Source organism: Salmo trutta, chromosome 31, assembly GCF_901001165.1.
Source record: "Salmo trutta chromosome 31, fSalTru1.1, whole genome shotgun sequence".
NCBI classification, from domain to species: Eukaryota; Metazoa; Chordata; class Actinopteri; order Salmoniformes; family Salmonidae; genus Salmo; species Salmo trutta.
In genome coordinates, this window is record NC_042987.1 from 14,102,806 (window position 1) to 14,118,237 (window position 15,432).

Sequence of the window (15,432 nt, forward strand, 5' to 3'; positions counted from 1 at the left end):
TGTTGTCTTCCAGTATTAAATCAACTTTTATTGGTCGTGTACATAGATGTGCAGAGATAAGCTAATGTTTCTAGCTCCAACAGTGCAGTAATATCTAGCAATACACACAGAATCCAAAAAACAAACAAACTACAGTATTAAGAAGTATCAGAATGAGCAATATCAGAACGAGTAAATTCAGAGACCTGAGTATATGTATGTATGTATGTATGTATGTATGTATGTATGTATGTATGTATGTATGTATGTATGTATGTATATACAGTACCAGCCAAACGTTTGGACACACCTACTAATTCAAGGGTTTTTCTTCATTTTTACAATTTTTCTGCATTGTAGAATAATAGTGAAGACATCAAAACTAATCAAAATATATTTTAGATTGTAGATTAATCAAAGTAGCCACCCTTTGCCTTGATAACACTTTTGCACACTCTTGGCATTCTTTCAACCAGCTTCATGAGGTAGTCACCTGGAACGTATTTCAATTAACAGGTGTGCCTTTTTAAAAGTTAATTTGTGGAATTTCTTTCCTTCTTAATGCGTTTGAGCCAATCAGTTGTGTTGTGACAAGCTAGCGGTGGTATACAGAAGATAGCCCTATTTGGTAAAAGACCAAGTCCATATTATGGCAAGAACAGCCCAAATAGGCAAAGAGAAATGACAGTAAATCATTACTTTATTAAGACATGAAGGTCAGTCAACACGGAAAATTTCAAGAACTTTGAAAGTTTCTTCAAGCGTAGTCGCAAAAACCATCAAGAGCTATGATGAAACTGGCTCTCATGAGGATCGCCACAGGAAAGGAAGACACAGAGTTACCTCTGATGCAGAGGATAAGTTCATTAGAGTTAACTGCACCTCAGATTGCAGCCCAAATAAATGCTTCACAAAGTTCAAGTAACTGACATCTCAACATCAACTGTTCAGAGGAGACTGCGTGAATCAGGCCTTCATGGTCGAATTTCTGCAAAGAAACCACTACTGAAGGACACCAACAAGAAGAAGAGGCTTGCTTGGGCCAAGAAACACGAGCAATGGATTTTAGACTGGTGCAAATCTGTCCTTTGGTCTGATGAATACAAATTTGAGATTTTTGGTTCCAACCGCCATGTCTTTGTGAGGCGCAGAGTAGGTGAACGTTCCCACAGTTGTCAGTGCATGTCAGAGCAAAAACCAAACCATGAGGTCGAAGGAATTGTCCGTAGAGCTCCAAGATAGGATTGTGTTGAGGCACAGATCTGGGGAAGGGTACCGAAAAATGTCTGCAGCATTTAAGTTCCCGAAGAACACAGTGGCCTCCATCATTCTTAAATGGAAGAAGTTTGGAACCACCAAGACTCTTCCTAGAGCTGGACACCTGGCCAAACTGAGCAATCAGGGGAGAAGGGCCTGGGTCAGGGAGGTGACCAAGAACCCGATGGTCACTCTGACAGAGCTCCAAAGTTCCTCTATGGAGATGGGAGAACCTTCCAGAAGGACAACCATCTCTGCAGCACTCCACCGATCAGGCCTTGTGGTAGAGTGGCCAGACGGAAGCCACTCCTCATTAAAATGCACATGACAGCCCGCTTGGAGTTTGCCAAAAGGCACCTAAAGGACTCTGACTATGAGAAACAAGATTCTCTGGTTTGTTGAAACCAAGATGGAACTCTTTGGCCTGAATGCCAATGTCACATCTGGAGGAAACCTGGTACCATCCCTATGGTGAATAATGGTGGTGGCAGCATCATGCTGTGGGGATGTTATTGAGCGGCAGGATCGAGGGAAGATGGGAGACTAGTCAGGATCGAGGGAAAGATGAACGGAGCAAAGTAAAGAGAGACCCTTGATGAAAACCTGCTCCAGAGTGCTCAGGACCTCAGACTGGGGTGAAGGTTCACCTTCTAACAGGACAACGACCCTAAGCGCACAGACAAGACAATGTAGGAGAGGCTTTGGGACAAGTCTCTGAATGTCTATGAGTGGCCCACCCAGAGCCCAGACTTAAACCCGATCGAACAGCTCTGGAGAGACCTGAAAATAGCTGTGCAGCAACACTTCCCATCTAATTGGCGTGAGAGGATCTGCAAAAATACAAAAAAATCGGGAAAACTCTCCAAATACAGGTATGCCAAGCTTGTAAATGTGATATGTCAGTTTTTTTGTTTTTAAAACATTTTCTTTTCTAAAAAACGGTTTTTGCTTTGTCATTATAGGGTATTGTGTGTAGATTGATGAGTGAAAAAAACAATTCATTAAGAGGCTGTAACCTAAAAAAATTTGGAAAAAGTCAAGGGGTCTGAACATTTTCCGAAGGCACTGTATTTATATATATATAGTGTGTATAGACAGTACGGACAGTATATGAATAGAAAATGTGTTTATGGCAGTAGTTATATTGGATGAGTAATGACTAGAATACAGTATATACATATAAAGTGGGTAAAACAGTACGTAAACATTAGTGACCAGTGTTCAATGACTATCAAATCAAAGTTTATTTGTCTCGTGTGGTGGGTGGCGGGACACAATGCAGATAGCCCGGTTAGCCAATGTGCGGGAGCACTGGTTGGTCGGCCCAATTGAGGCAGTATGTACATGAATGTATAGTTAAAGTGACTATGCATATATGATAAACAGAGAGTAGCAGCAGCGTAAAAAGAGGAGTTGGGGGGGCACACAATGCAAATAGTCCGTGTAGCCATTTGGTTACATGTTCAGGTGTCTTATGGCTTGGGGGTCAAAATTGTTGAGAAGACTTTTTGTACTAGATTTGGCACTCCGGTACCGGTTGCCATGCGGTAGTAGAGAGAACAGTCTATGACTGGGGTGGCTGGGGTCTTTGACAATTTTTAGGGCCTTCGTCTGACATCACCTGGTGTAGAGGTCCTGGAAGGCAGGCAGCATAGCCCCAGTGATGTACTGGGCCGTGACGAGCTAAATCGGGTTCAAGTCCGGGCTCTGGCTGGGCCACTCAAGGACATTCAGAGACTTGTCCCAAATGTATACATAGTCAATTAATGACTATGTCAGTGGTCTCTAAGGTGCAGGGTAGAGTACCGGGTGGTAGCCGGCTAGTGATGAATGTTTAACAGTCTGATGGCCTGGAGAGAGAAGCTGTTTTTAAGTCTCTCTGTCCCAGCTTTGATGCACCTGTACTGTCTCCACCTTCTAGATGGTAGCAAGGATGAACAGGCTGTTGTTCGGGTGGCTGGGGTCCTTGATACTTAACATTACAATTTACATTTTCACTGTCATCCAAGCCAGTAATGTGGAGTGAATGCAATGTTGTCGATCCCTAAGTATTTTCAAGTATAGCGGTGGCGGCATCACGTTATGGCTATGCTCGTCACCGACAGAGACTGGGAGGTTTGTTAGGATCAAAATAAATATGAAAGGAGCAAAGCCCAGGTAAAAAGTTTGAGGAAAACCCGCCTCAGTCATCAGGAAACTTAACCCTGGAATTATGCCAAAGACATAACAGAATGGCTTTCCAAGAGGTATTGAGTGTTCCTGAATGGTCCAGGTTTGAATATAGCTGTCCATCAAGGATTCCTAACAAAAGTTTGGGACAAAAACAACAGATATACAGTATGTTGCCCTAAGAGTTGTGCAAGGTTGGTAGAATCTTGCTCAAAATGATGCACAGCTGTAATGGCGTTCACATGTGATTCCACCAAGTATTAACTCTAGGGTGTTCAGACACACACAATCAATACATCCTCATTCTATATTTCTTAGTCATTTTGAAAATGTTCTATCATTTTTATTACACTTTGAAAATGCGAATTAGGTTGTGTAGATCTGTAGGAAACAAATATCCCTTTTTTGATCCCATTTTAAGGCAGCAAAATGTGAAGACTGTGCAAGGGGTGTGTAGGCTTTCATTAGCGACGGTATCAGGGCCAGCGCCAGAACGAATCAGTTGGACAGCCATTTGATTTCCATACTAGAACCATTGGGCCCCGAGGGACCCCCCTTCAAGCTAATGAGCAGTCATTCTGACTGCAACATTCTAAAAGTGTAATTAATACATTTCATATGTGCTATCGCAAAAATAATATGGTTGTGTTTATGAAGGTCTTAAGTAACATTAGAATACAAAATACATATATTTCAAACTTCACAAATGATGAAAACATCAGCAGCCAAAACATCAGCAGCCTAAACATCGTCATAAGCGTCAAGCGCACTTGATAATAGTGAAAATCTGCACCAAAGCAATAATGGCATTATAATGAATATAAGTGTAGATATGACAGCAGTCAAAAAATGGTCAATTATTGTCAGCTCGTGCTTACATGGTGTATGTCTTCACACAATGGCATCAGTTGGAGTGTGTCCACGTCACATAAAGAATAAAAGCTGGTGTGTGCATTGTCGATGTAGTTTTTTTAATTAAGACGTACGGCATGCTCTTTCAGTGATGATATTTTGGGCTGATAATTGTCCCGTAACATTGTCACCGGCTTTTTCTATCCAAGCAGTACCGTCCCTTCCTCTCTCTTATCTCATCGGTGGTGGCGCGGGCAACTGCTCAGTGTATACCGTTATGGCTTTTTAGCGCTTAGGCTTCGGAGGTGTAGGTTCAGGCTCAGAATCATCAGAGATGTCATAATGATTCATTTCTTCCCCACCATCGGAGTCATTTTCATTCAGATTTTGTAGCATGCTAACGCAGCATGTGCATCCATTTGTGTTGGTCTTGTTGCCATTGTAAATTATGCACATGTTCATTGTGTACTACAAGTAGGCCAGAGTAGACTGATAAGACTGCATGAATCTGGTGGACTGATATAGGGTACATACCATTTTCAGTTATAATTAGAATAGATCAATACAATAGAATGGCCCGCCCTGCTCTTCATTCACAATGGGCGATTACATAATTATGCATCGTTCACTTCCCCTCGCTCATCAACTCACCAATTCTTCTCCTTTCTCCTCATCATACTTTACTTCATTTATTTAATCTGTCGCTATATGTGTGAAATTAGTTTTGGTATAGTTTAGGTTCAGTTTTGAGGCAATTATCTGCGTGATTATCAACTGGGCACGGCACCTTCAACTATCGGGAGAAGGAGAGGAGCAGGCCCTATTGTCGTAAGGAGGAGGGGCAATGGGGGAAAACCATTTTAAAAAACGACATGCCCTCCCAAAACTGGTTATAACAACGAAAGTGTGTTTTAAAGAGAAGTCAAGGACAGAGTGGGGCATGACTTAAAAAATGTCAGAGTAATAAAAAAAAACAATGAGCAGTCCAACTGACTGCTTTAGTGGTTCTAGTGTGGGTTTTATAGTAAATACATGTCATTTAACTGTCAAATTACCTTTTAATGTGGCATGAACCCAACCAGTCATGATGGTCAAACACAACCAGTCTGGAGGTCAAACAAATCACTTCAAAAAGTAGGTGACCTTCGCACGTTTGTCCAAAAATAATTCCAGCGTCTGAACGCACCCACCAACTTTCCTTCAATTCCAATGTGGCTGAAACTACTATCTCACCAGAGAAAGCATCTGAGAGAGCGAAACAGCGCCCCTCTGTCTTACTATATGTAACCCATGTATCTGATGCTGTATGGACAAAAAGAGTATGATATGTTGCCGTCCTTAGCGTTTAATTAGCATACTTTTTTCATCCAGACAGCATCAGATACATGCGATACAAATACTGACAGAGGGCTGCTGTTTTGCTCGCCCTGATGATTTATATGAGATTGATGCGTATTTATGTCTGCGCGTATCTTGGTCAAATAAATAATTTGATATATTTTAATAATTTTATTTGGATGGGCAAAGAGATAAGGTAGAGCGGGAAGGGCCCTTTAAGGCCCTCCCATAACGCCAGCCCTGAACTGTATCAGAGATTACCTGGCTCATCTGAAGTCCTCCTCAAATCAAAGCGATCCAAATCTGATGGATCATATTCAATTTACCATAATAAAACTTAGCAGGAACGGCGCCGCCGACTGGCTCTCTGTTTAAAATGGAGGTCCTGTAGCCTACTGTTATGAGCCGCTCAGAGAGTTCACTTTGGCGTTATTAGCTAGTGGTTATGAGGGGCTGTCGGGAGCGAGAGAGCGAGGAAGCGAACAGCGGTAATGAGGCGCGCTGAGGATCAGGAGTCTCTCTCTCCTCTCAGCTAAGTGCCATGCAGCCTCTCTCAGCTTCTCCTCTGCTCTCCTCTCCTGGGCATGCGGGTACTGTGGAATAGGTATCAGGGCTAACCTGTGATTACAGTTTATTACACTCCCGCCAGGGACAGTTTAAACATGCTTCATGATGAAGACTGCGGACGAAACAAAGAGAGGGCTAACAGCTCGCTAACTGCCATAGAGAGTTGGAAAGAGAGAGAAAGTGAAAGAGAAAGATAGAGGGACAGAATGAGAGAGAGAAGTTTTCATTTCATTTGTAAACTCGTAATTCGAGAGGCTCTGGGAGCACTGTGATTTTGCCGGTAGGTCACTTGACACAGCAGCAGCTCACTGCCTGTCCTCAATCAACGACATCGGCTGCAATTAATGGCAAAAATTAGAAACAATCACCGCTTCCCCCTTATTATCCTCAATTAGAATTCACTAATCAAGGCCTGATCACGCTCTGCTGCTCTCTTAAAACTAAATGTAAAACTTCATCACGGACCTGGCGTGGAAATCAAACTCCACATGCAACACGCTCTCCAGTACCCGATGGGAGGGCAGAGTAGAGATGCAGCAGTACACAGTGAGGGAACATGACGAACAGAACTGCCTGGTCCTGCATTCACTTACGCATTGCCTTCGCACTGAAATACCTTCACCAGAGAAGCCTGGGTGAATATACCTTTAAAACATACACCGATGGTGTATACACCTACTTCAGCGTAAAAAAAATATAACTCTCACACCCTCAGACTTGGTCAAACTGTTTCCTGTTTCCCAGATGCTCCCTGTTAGCAGGACGCTTTTTGTACAACAAAACTTTGACAGGGGGTCACTGTTGGTAAAAATATCACAGTGCTTAGGTGCCTGTTGAGTCTAGTTCTCATTGAATCTAGGCGTAAAGGATGAAGTATATGAAGGAGGGAAAAAACAAGCCTTGTGCCGGCCCAGATTAAGAGTGTTCTCTTTTGAATTGCGAAGCAATAGACAAAATGGGGCTGAGATTTAATCAAAAGGCTGCGTTCAATATTCAAGAGATGTAGCTAGCTCCCCATGCGTCTCCTTCTGCCTCTCCCTCAATAGGTTTACAAATGAGGACATTCTTTAAATAATATGGAAATGGTTACCTGGGCTAAGATACATTTTATACTTCAGCCTATCTGCTTTTTTTTCTATTTTCATTTGGCTTCTCAGAAGAACCATGTTTTATGTTAACTTGAAACCGTGACGAAGGATAATGGAGTGATTAGGGGCGTGTTGACGTCTATTCAAATAGTAAAACATGAAGGGTCTGAACGGTGGACCGCCCACCTATTGATTATTGAAGAAACCACTAGGGTGAAAAATAAAGGGGCCACAATTAAATCAAGTATTATGTTGTTACCTTCTAGTCCTCCAGTCACATATCATATTAGATGACTGCATCCTGCTACACGTTTTAATTCAGATTCTCTATTTATAGGGGAGGCAAATAAATGAATGGCATACTCAAAGAATGCTTGTAAAATGTCAATAAAAACACACAAAAAATTATCCTTAAAGTCTACTTGTTTTCACGTTCTAAAGCCCTTCTGAATTTCCCCATTGTATGGAATAAGGCAATGCAAGAACAGGGGACAAAGTAACATATTTACCCTTTGATGTGACTTCTTTAAAATATCTATCATTTTCAGCTCATTTGGCTCATTGGTGGTTACCTTAAAGAGAACCATTTAAATAATTGAAAAAAAAGAGAGTAATGGAGGGAATTATAAATCTGGTCTAGGAGAAGTCTAGATAGTAGCTAATGAGTTATGTTAATAAGAAGTCAAGTCCTCTTAGTTTACCAAACAAGGAAATAGATTTTAGCTGGCTGTTTAGTAAGTAGACTGTCCATAGATTGGGATGACAGCACAGTGCTTGGCAATACACATATACAAATCACATCAACATTCACACACCACATTCACCAGACACGTGCTTCTTTCCTAAACAACATACACAAAGCATGTAGCCTAGAGTACAGACACAAAAACACATGCGAAAACACACAAATATGCACGCACACTCACAGCCACACATTTATTTGAGAGGACCCCACCACGCTCTCTCTTCTAAGTAATTCTGCTTTGGGCATGCTGCTGATGGGAGAGGAGAGGAGTAGTGGGTGATGATAGAAGTGCCTGCCTTCCTGCGTCCAGGCAGAATTGATCGTTTGGCAGTTCCAAATGAGAGACGGGGCTCGTCTGCGGAACCACGAGGCCGTACGCGCAACGCAGCGTTGGACTCCAGCAGCGCTCGTAAAGAGCGCTCTTTAAACTGCCGGGGCCCCTGGGAGCCCGTGGGGAGAGGGCCGCCGCCGCAACCGCACTAATGAGAACTAGCAGAGTGCAAACATGCATGGAAATGACTGTTATTCTGTTGATGTGCATTTAAGTGCTTTTTTACTGCCAACCACAAAGAGAGGGGAAATAACTGGTGATGAATGGTACCCCGGAAAGCATTCATTTTCCTATTGCGGAGAGAGAGAGGGGAGGGGGGAGAGAGAGCGCGAGAGAGAGAGAGGAGCCGACACGCATAGCGAATGTATTATTTTACTTCACTCAAGTGCGCTGACAAGGCTCTGTGATGGGGAGGGAGCGGAGTGAGGGTGCCGGGATGGCAAATAACCTTCGCTCACTTCCTCTCTTCCGCCGTCGTCTTTCGCTTCTGTCAGATAACAATATGCGGAAAAAGTCACAGCGACCAAAGCCCTGATCACCTCATTACGAAAACAAGCTTTGTTATATTCCACCAATTCCAGGTCCTATTTATTAGGCACCAAACGGAAGAAAACTGACTGAAACAAGGAGGGACTACCTGAACTTGCCCAATGAGAAATGCTCATTTTAGCTTTCTGTTGCAAAACATTTTGCTACAGTGTGGCCTAATGAATTCGACCCTGTGCACAGCTGTTGTACCAACACTGACATGACTGTACCTGATCTGTTCTGGATGTTTTCTATTGTTCGTTGTGTGTCTATCTATATCAATTACATTGAGTGGCTGAGACTTCATTGAGTAAATAATGGGAGTGGAGATGAGGAAGATAGAATGAGGGAAGAAAACAAGGAGAAAGGATGGAGAAAGAGGGCAGGGGGGTGCTCGTCAGTCTCACCGGCCCCGGTGCTTGCACTGGTGTTGATGACGGCCTCGTTCCATTGGTCGGCACTGGAAACAGAGAAGGAGCGTTGGTGCATGCTGTCCTTACTGCCCCCGAAGCCCACCAGACCTCCTCCGCTGACCGAACGCTCTGACTGGAGGGATGTATTGCTGTTAGAATGGGGCGCACCTGGAGAGAGAGGGAGAGAGAAAGAGGATTTAAAATAATGTAATGCATCATCATCTCATGTACCTGTACATGGAGGTGCATTTCACTGAAGTTACAAGTCTCTTTTGTAAATCCAAGTGTATGTCGCATCAAAGAAGCCATATACACTGAGTGGATAAAACATGACATAGACTGACAAGGTGAGTCCAGGTGAAAGCTATGATCCAGTATAGTAAAATTGCACAATGCTGCCGCCACCTTCCTTGTGTTCTTTCTCTGTGTTACATGTGTAAACCCTCCTACCCCGTCTGCCTCCCCTCATCTCCCCCTCTCCCTCCGCCTCGGTCTCTAATTAGCCCTTAATTAACAAGATACACTGATCGCTAATTATCTCGCCTCATCCTTCTGACTGCCACATCCATCTCTCCCGCCGTCGGCAGGCAGGTCCCCTCTTTCTCACCGACTTCCAATCAAGCAAGCCACGGATGCCTCCCTGCCTGCCTCCCTTTACTAATTCATGGGATAGGCAGCGCAGTGTGGGGTCCTTCCCTCCTGTTCCAGTCTCGACAGCCACACAGCACAACAGATCCTGACTTGACTTCTTCTACAGTTACAGCTATAGTTCCACAGAATGCATATTTTCATCTAGAGTGTATATATATAAATATATATATATATATATATGTTTATTTTTTATTTTATTTATTAAATTAAGCCTATAATAATGATTTTCTTTTGCAACAAAATGATGTCAATTAAAACTTAATTGATTAACTATTCCCGACACTAATTCACAATCAAAATAACCAAAATAAGTCCTCCTCGGTTGATTAGGTAAATTATCTACAGGGTATTCATCAGTAAATCAACAGCCTTATCAAGTATGGGTTTTTATTGTCAGAGCTGCAATAAAGAATAAATACATACTAGAAAAGTTGCCCATGAGAGTTTGTTACCACACACATTAAGCCCAACTAGAGATAATAGAGTGAAAGTGTAACAATATGACCTACTCTTTAGGCTGTACTAAAAACAAAAGAGAGTAATCAACTGTACTATAATCTCTACTGGATATTCTCCAACAAAAATGATAGACTAGAAGCAATAATTTAGCAACAGACTAATATAACTTAATCTACTCAAAGCAAAGACTTACGAGAGGGTAGCAGTCAAAAACGTTGTTTTTGGTAAAAGTAATATACTTGTTTTATTAAATTGTAATAAGATGACTGACAAACAGCACACACATCAGGGCCTTTTCATTTCACAATTACAAGACTTTATATATAAAAAAAAATGTTTGATTGAGGTTTAACAACAAGTTGCGAGATATACTGTAATGTGTGCCGTCTGAAAAGTAAACTAAGAGGCGCTGCGCTCTTGTTAGGATAATACGTCCTTCTCATTAGCGGGAGTAATAAGTGTATCAAATTCACATAATCATGTCTAATTAGTATCAGTGTTTATCTTGTTGGGCCCGGGAATATTTATCTTCAGGTCCCAGAGGGGAGGGAGGGATTGCAGCGAAAGAGGGAGTAGAGAGGGGGGGGAGAGGGAACCATGCTGGGGAGCGCTGGCTGAATTAGCATCCCCAAATCAGGGCATTGGAGAGAAGAAAGAGAGGGAGGGGAGTTTGAACCCCAGGAAACATTTATAAAAAATTTAACTTTCTAGACTGTAAGTGATAGAAAAATCATCACATTTAGTGAACAGGATAGAACACATTACAACAGATTAGAACAAAATGCCTTAAAATTTGCCTGGAAAATAGTGCCATCATTGAACAGTGCTTAGTATTATTAATGTGCAGTGCATTCAGAAAGTATTCAGACCCCTTGACTTTTACCACATTGTTACGTTACAGCATTATTCTAAATAGTTTATATTTCTAATCAAATCTACACATAATACTCCATAATGACAAAGCAAAAATAGAATATTGTACAAATGTATATAAAAAAATTGGAAATATCACATTTACATAAGTATTCAGACCCTTTACTCAGTACTTTATTGAAGCAGCGATTACAGCCTTGAGTCTTCTTTGGGTATGTCGCTACAAGCTTTGCACACCTGTAGTATTTGGGGGGTTTTCCCCCTTTTTCTTTGCAGATCCTCTCACGCTCTGCCAATTGGATGGGGAGTGTTGCTGCACAGCTATTTTCAGGTCTCTCCAGAGATGTTAGATCGGGTTCAAGTCCGGGCTCTGGCTGGGCCACTCAAGGATATTCAGAGACTTGTCCCAAAGCCACTCCTGTGTTGTCTTGGCTGTGTGCTTAGGGTCATTGTCCTGTTGGAAGGTGAACCTTTACTTTGCTCCGTTCATCTTTCCCTCGATCTTGACTAGTCTCCCTGCCGCTCAATAACATCCCCACAGCATGATGCTGCCACCACCATGCTTCACCGTAGAGATGGTGCCAGGTTTAGTCCAGACGTGATGCTTGGCATTCAGGCCAAAGAGTTCAATCTTGGTTTCATCAAACCAGAGAATCTTGTTTCTCATGGTCTGAGAGTCCTTTAGGTGCCTTTTGGAAAACTCCAAGCAGGCTGTCATGTGCCTTTTACTGAGGAGTGGCTTCCGTCTGGCCACTCTACAACAAAGGCCTGATTGGTGGAGTGCTGTAGAGACGGTTGTCCTTTTGGAAGGCTCTCTTATCTCCACAGAGGAACTATATAGCTCTATCAGAGTGACCATCGGGTTCTTGGTCACCTCCCTAACATCCCAAGAATGTTTTTGATAACAAAATGTTGTTTTTTTCATACATGTTTTACAATGAAATATCCTTGGAATGTTATGTGCACAGCATCTGTAACAACCACCACAGAACATTCCCCACACATTCTCATTAGGTTTCCAAGTATCTTAATAACACAATGTAGCAGTAATGTTTTTAGAACATACTGTGAGAGCAATCGAAATGGTTCTGAGAAAGCATTACGGGAACATTCTGCTAATGTTGATGGAGATATTATTAAAATACACTCATAACAACAAGTAGGGAATATTCCCACAATGCTCTCATTAAGTTATAGTGTGACATTATGACATGATTGTTCCAATAACGTTCCCTAATCATTCATGTCTGGATTCAATTAAATTGGTTCTGAGAAAACATTACTGGAATGTTCCGACAACATTAATGGATATGTCATCCGAGACACCTATATCAACAAGCAGGGAAGCTTAGATTTAGTAGGATCTCTATGAAGGGCAACTTTCCCCATTACTCTTATAAAGTTACAATGTGATGTTATGAAATGATTGTTCCAATAACGTTCCCTAGACATTCTTCAGCAATCATGTCTGGATTCAAATAAATTGGTTCTGAAAAAACATTACTAAGTCTAAAAGTATCTGGTGTTAAATGTACTTCAGTACGTACAGTGGTAGAAAAATCACTCAATTGTCATACTTGAGTAAAAGGAAATGGTATACATCAAATTCCTTGTATTAAGCAAACCAGACGACACGGTTGTCTTTTAAAAAAAATTATTTACGGACAGCCAGGGGCACAATCCAACACTCAGACATAATTTACAAACGCAGTATTTGTGTTAAATGAGTCCGCCAGATCAGAGGCAGTAGCGACGACAACGTGTTATATTGATCGGTGCGTGAATTAGACAATATTGCTGTCCTGCTTGAACATTCAAAATATAAAGAGCACTTTTGGGTGTCTGGGAGTAAAAAGTACATACTTCTTCAGAAATGTTGTGGAGTAAAAGTAAAAGTTTTCCAAAATAAAAATAGTAAAGTACAGATACCCCAAAAAACAAATAAAGTAGCACTTCAAAGTTTTTACTTAGTTACTTTACACCAATGCTGCAGGCTACTAAGTCTGGTGCGCCACCAGGATCCTATTGTTTCTAGTGGATTTCCCTTTGTACAGAAATTGGATGGCCTCAAAGCTCATCACTAAGCTAAGGACCCTGGGACTAAACACCTCCCTCTGCAACTGGATCCTGGACTTCCTGACAGGTCGCCCACAGGTGGTAAGGGTAGGCACCAACACATCTGCCACGCTGATCCTCAACATGGGGGCCCCTCAGGGGTGCATACTCAGTCCCCTCCTGTACTCCTTGTTCACTCATGACTGCATGGCCAGGCACGACTCCAACACCATCATTAAGTTTGCTGATGACACAACAGTGGTAGGCCTGATCACCGACAACTATGAGACAGCCTATAGGAAGGTGGTCAGAGACCTTGCCATGTGGTGCCAGGATAAAAACCTCTCCCTCAACGTGATCAAGACAAAGGAGATGATTGAGGACTACAGGAAAAGGAGGACCAAGCACACCCCCATTCTCAACAACGGGGCTGTAGTGGAGCAGGTTGAGAGCTTCAAGTTCCTTGGTGTCCACATCACCAACAAACTACCATGGTTCAAACACTCTAAGACAGTCGTGAAGAGGGCACAACAAAGCCTATTCCCCCTCAGGAGACCGAAAAGATTTGGCATGGGTCCTCAGATCCTCAAAAAGTTCTGCAGCTGCACCATCCAGAGCATCCTGACTGATTGCAACTGCTCGGCCTCTGACCGCAAGGCACTACAGAGGGTAATGCGAACAGCCCAGGGCCAAGCTTCCTGCCATCCAGGACCTCTATACCAGGCGGTGTCAGAGGAAGCCCTAAAAATTGTCCAAGACTCCAGCCACCCTAGTCATAGACTGTTCTCTCTACTACCGCACGGCAAGCGGTACCGGAGCGCCAGGCCTAGGTCCAAAAGGCTTCTTAACAGCTTCTACCACCAAGCCATAAGACTCCTGAACAGCTAATGGCTGCACAGACTATTTGCATTGCCACCCCACCCCCCTCTTTTAAGATGCTGCTACTCTATGTTTATTTCTATGCATAGTCACTTCAACTCTACCTACATGTACATCTGACCTCAATTACCTCGACTAACTGGGGCCCCCTTCACATTGACTCTGTGAAGGGGACACCGGTTAGTCGCAAATGTCGAAGAGTTAAAGCAGTTCTGCATAGAAGACTGGGCCAAAATGTATCCACAGCGAAGTGAGAGACTGATCAACAACTACAGGAAGCGTTTGGTTGGAGTCATTGCAGTTAAAGGTGGCACAACCAGTTATTGAGTGTAAGGGGGCAATTACTTTTCAGACAGGGGCAGTGGGTGTTGCATAACTTTGTTTATGAAATAAATTAAATAAATATGCAATTGTTGTGTTATTTGTTAACTCAGGTTACCTTTATCTAATATCAGGTTCTTTATCTAATATCAGGTTCTTTATCTAATATCAGGTTCTTTATCTAATATCAGGTTCTGGTTGAAGATCTGATAACATTCAGTATCAAAAAGATTCAAAAGTAGAGAAAATTAGAAAGGGGCCAAATACCTTTTCACAGCACTGTATGTCTTAGTACATATGCACATGCATGTACACCTTACCACAATCTGCTTTCCTAAGTTTGTAGGGAAAATAAGTCAAAAACTCCCAACTTTACAGTATACACTTTAAACAGGATTGGTAGAGTAATAGAGGATACTTATTTTTCTAGATTTAGTTATCCTATATTTTGAAAGACAAAGGATATGAAGCAACACACTTATTTTTGTGTTAGTCCCATCCCAGTGGCACAGGAATGTACAATAAATGTCTAATAAAATGGCATGCAATTCCAAATAATTGCCATATATGTTTCTACAGTACATGGGAGTGTTGTACAACTAACTTCATCAACAGTAAAATAACACTAACACATTAAGGAAACCTCCATGGACTGTTCAAAACAAAAATAGAAATCACATTCTAAGAACACTGAGGGAATGTTTTGTACACCCGGATACAAACATTGCAAGAATGTCATCACAACTGGACACATTTTGTGTTGTGGGAACCTAAAGAAATGTTTTACAAACTTTTAAATAACATAAAAAATGTGTTATGGGAACATTCTTTCAACAAATGTTTTTACAACCAAATAGAACATTTGTAATAATCAGCACAACTGAACAGTTTTTGTGTTTTGGGAACATATCTTCCCACCAGACTGTT

The 15,432-nt window shown here is 42.0% G+C and overlaps 1 protein-coding gene across 2 annotated transcripts in view; it reads right to left on the reverse strand.

Annotated features, from left to right (window-relative positions):
- Positions 1-15,432, reverse strand: part of LOC115169596 (arf-GAP with GTPase, ANK repeat and PH domain-containing protein 3) — a 222,258-nt gene that overhangs the window by 45,589 nt on the left and 161,237 nt on the right. For both annotated transcript variants that reach the window (XM_029725358.1, XM_029725357.1), the window contains exon 12: positions 9,262-9,435. In XM_029725358.1, the coding sequence (XP_029581218.1) occupies positions 9,262-9,435 (174 nt within the window). The remainder of the gene's footprint in view (positions 1-9,261; positions 9,436-15,432) is intronic.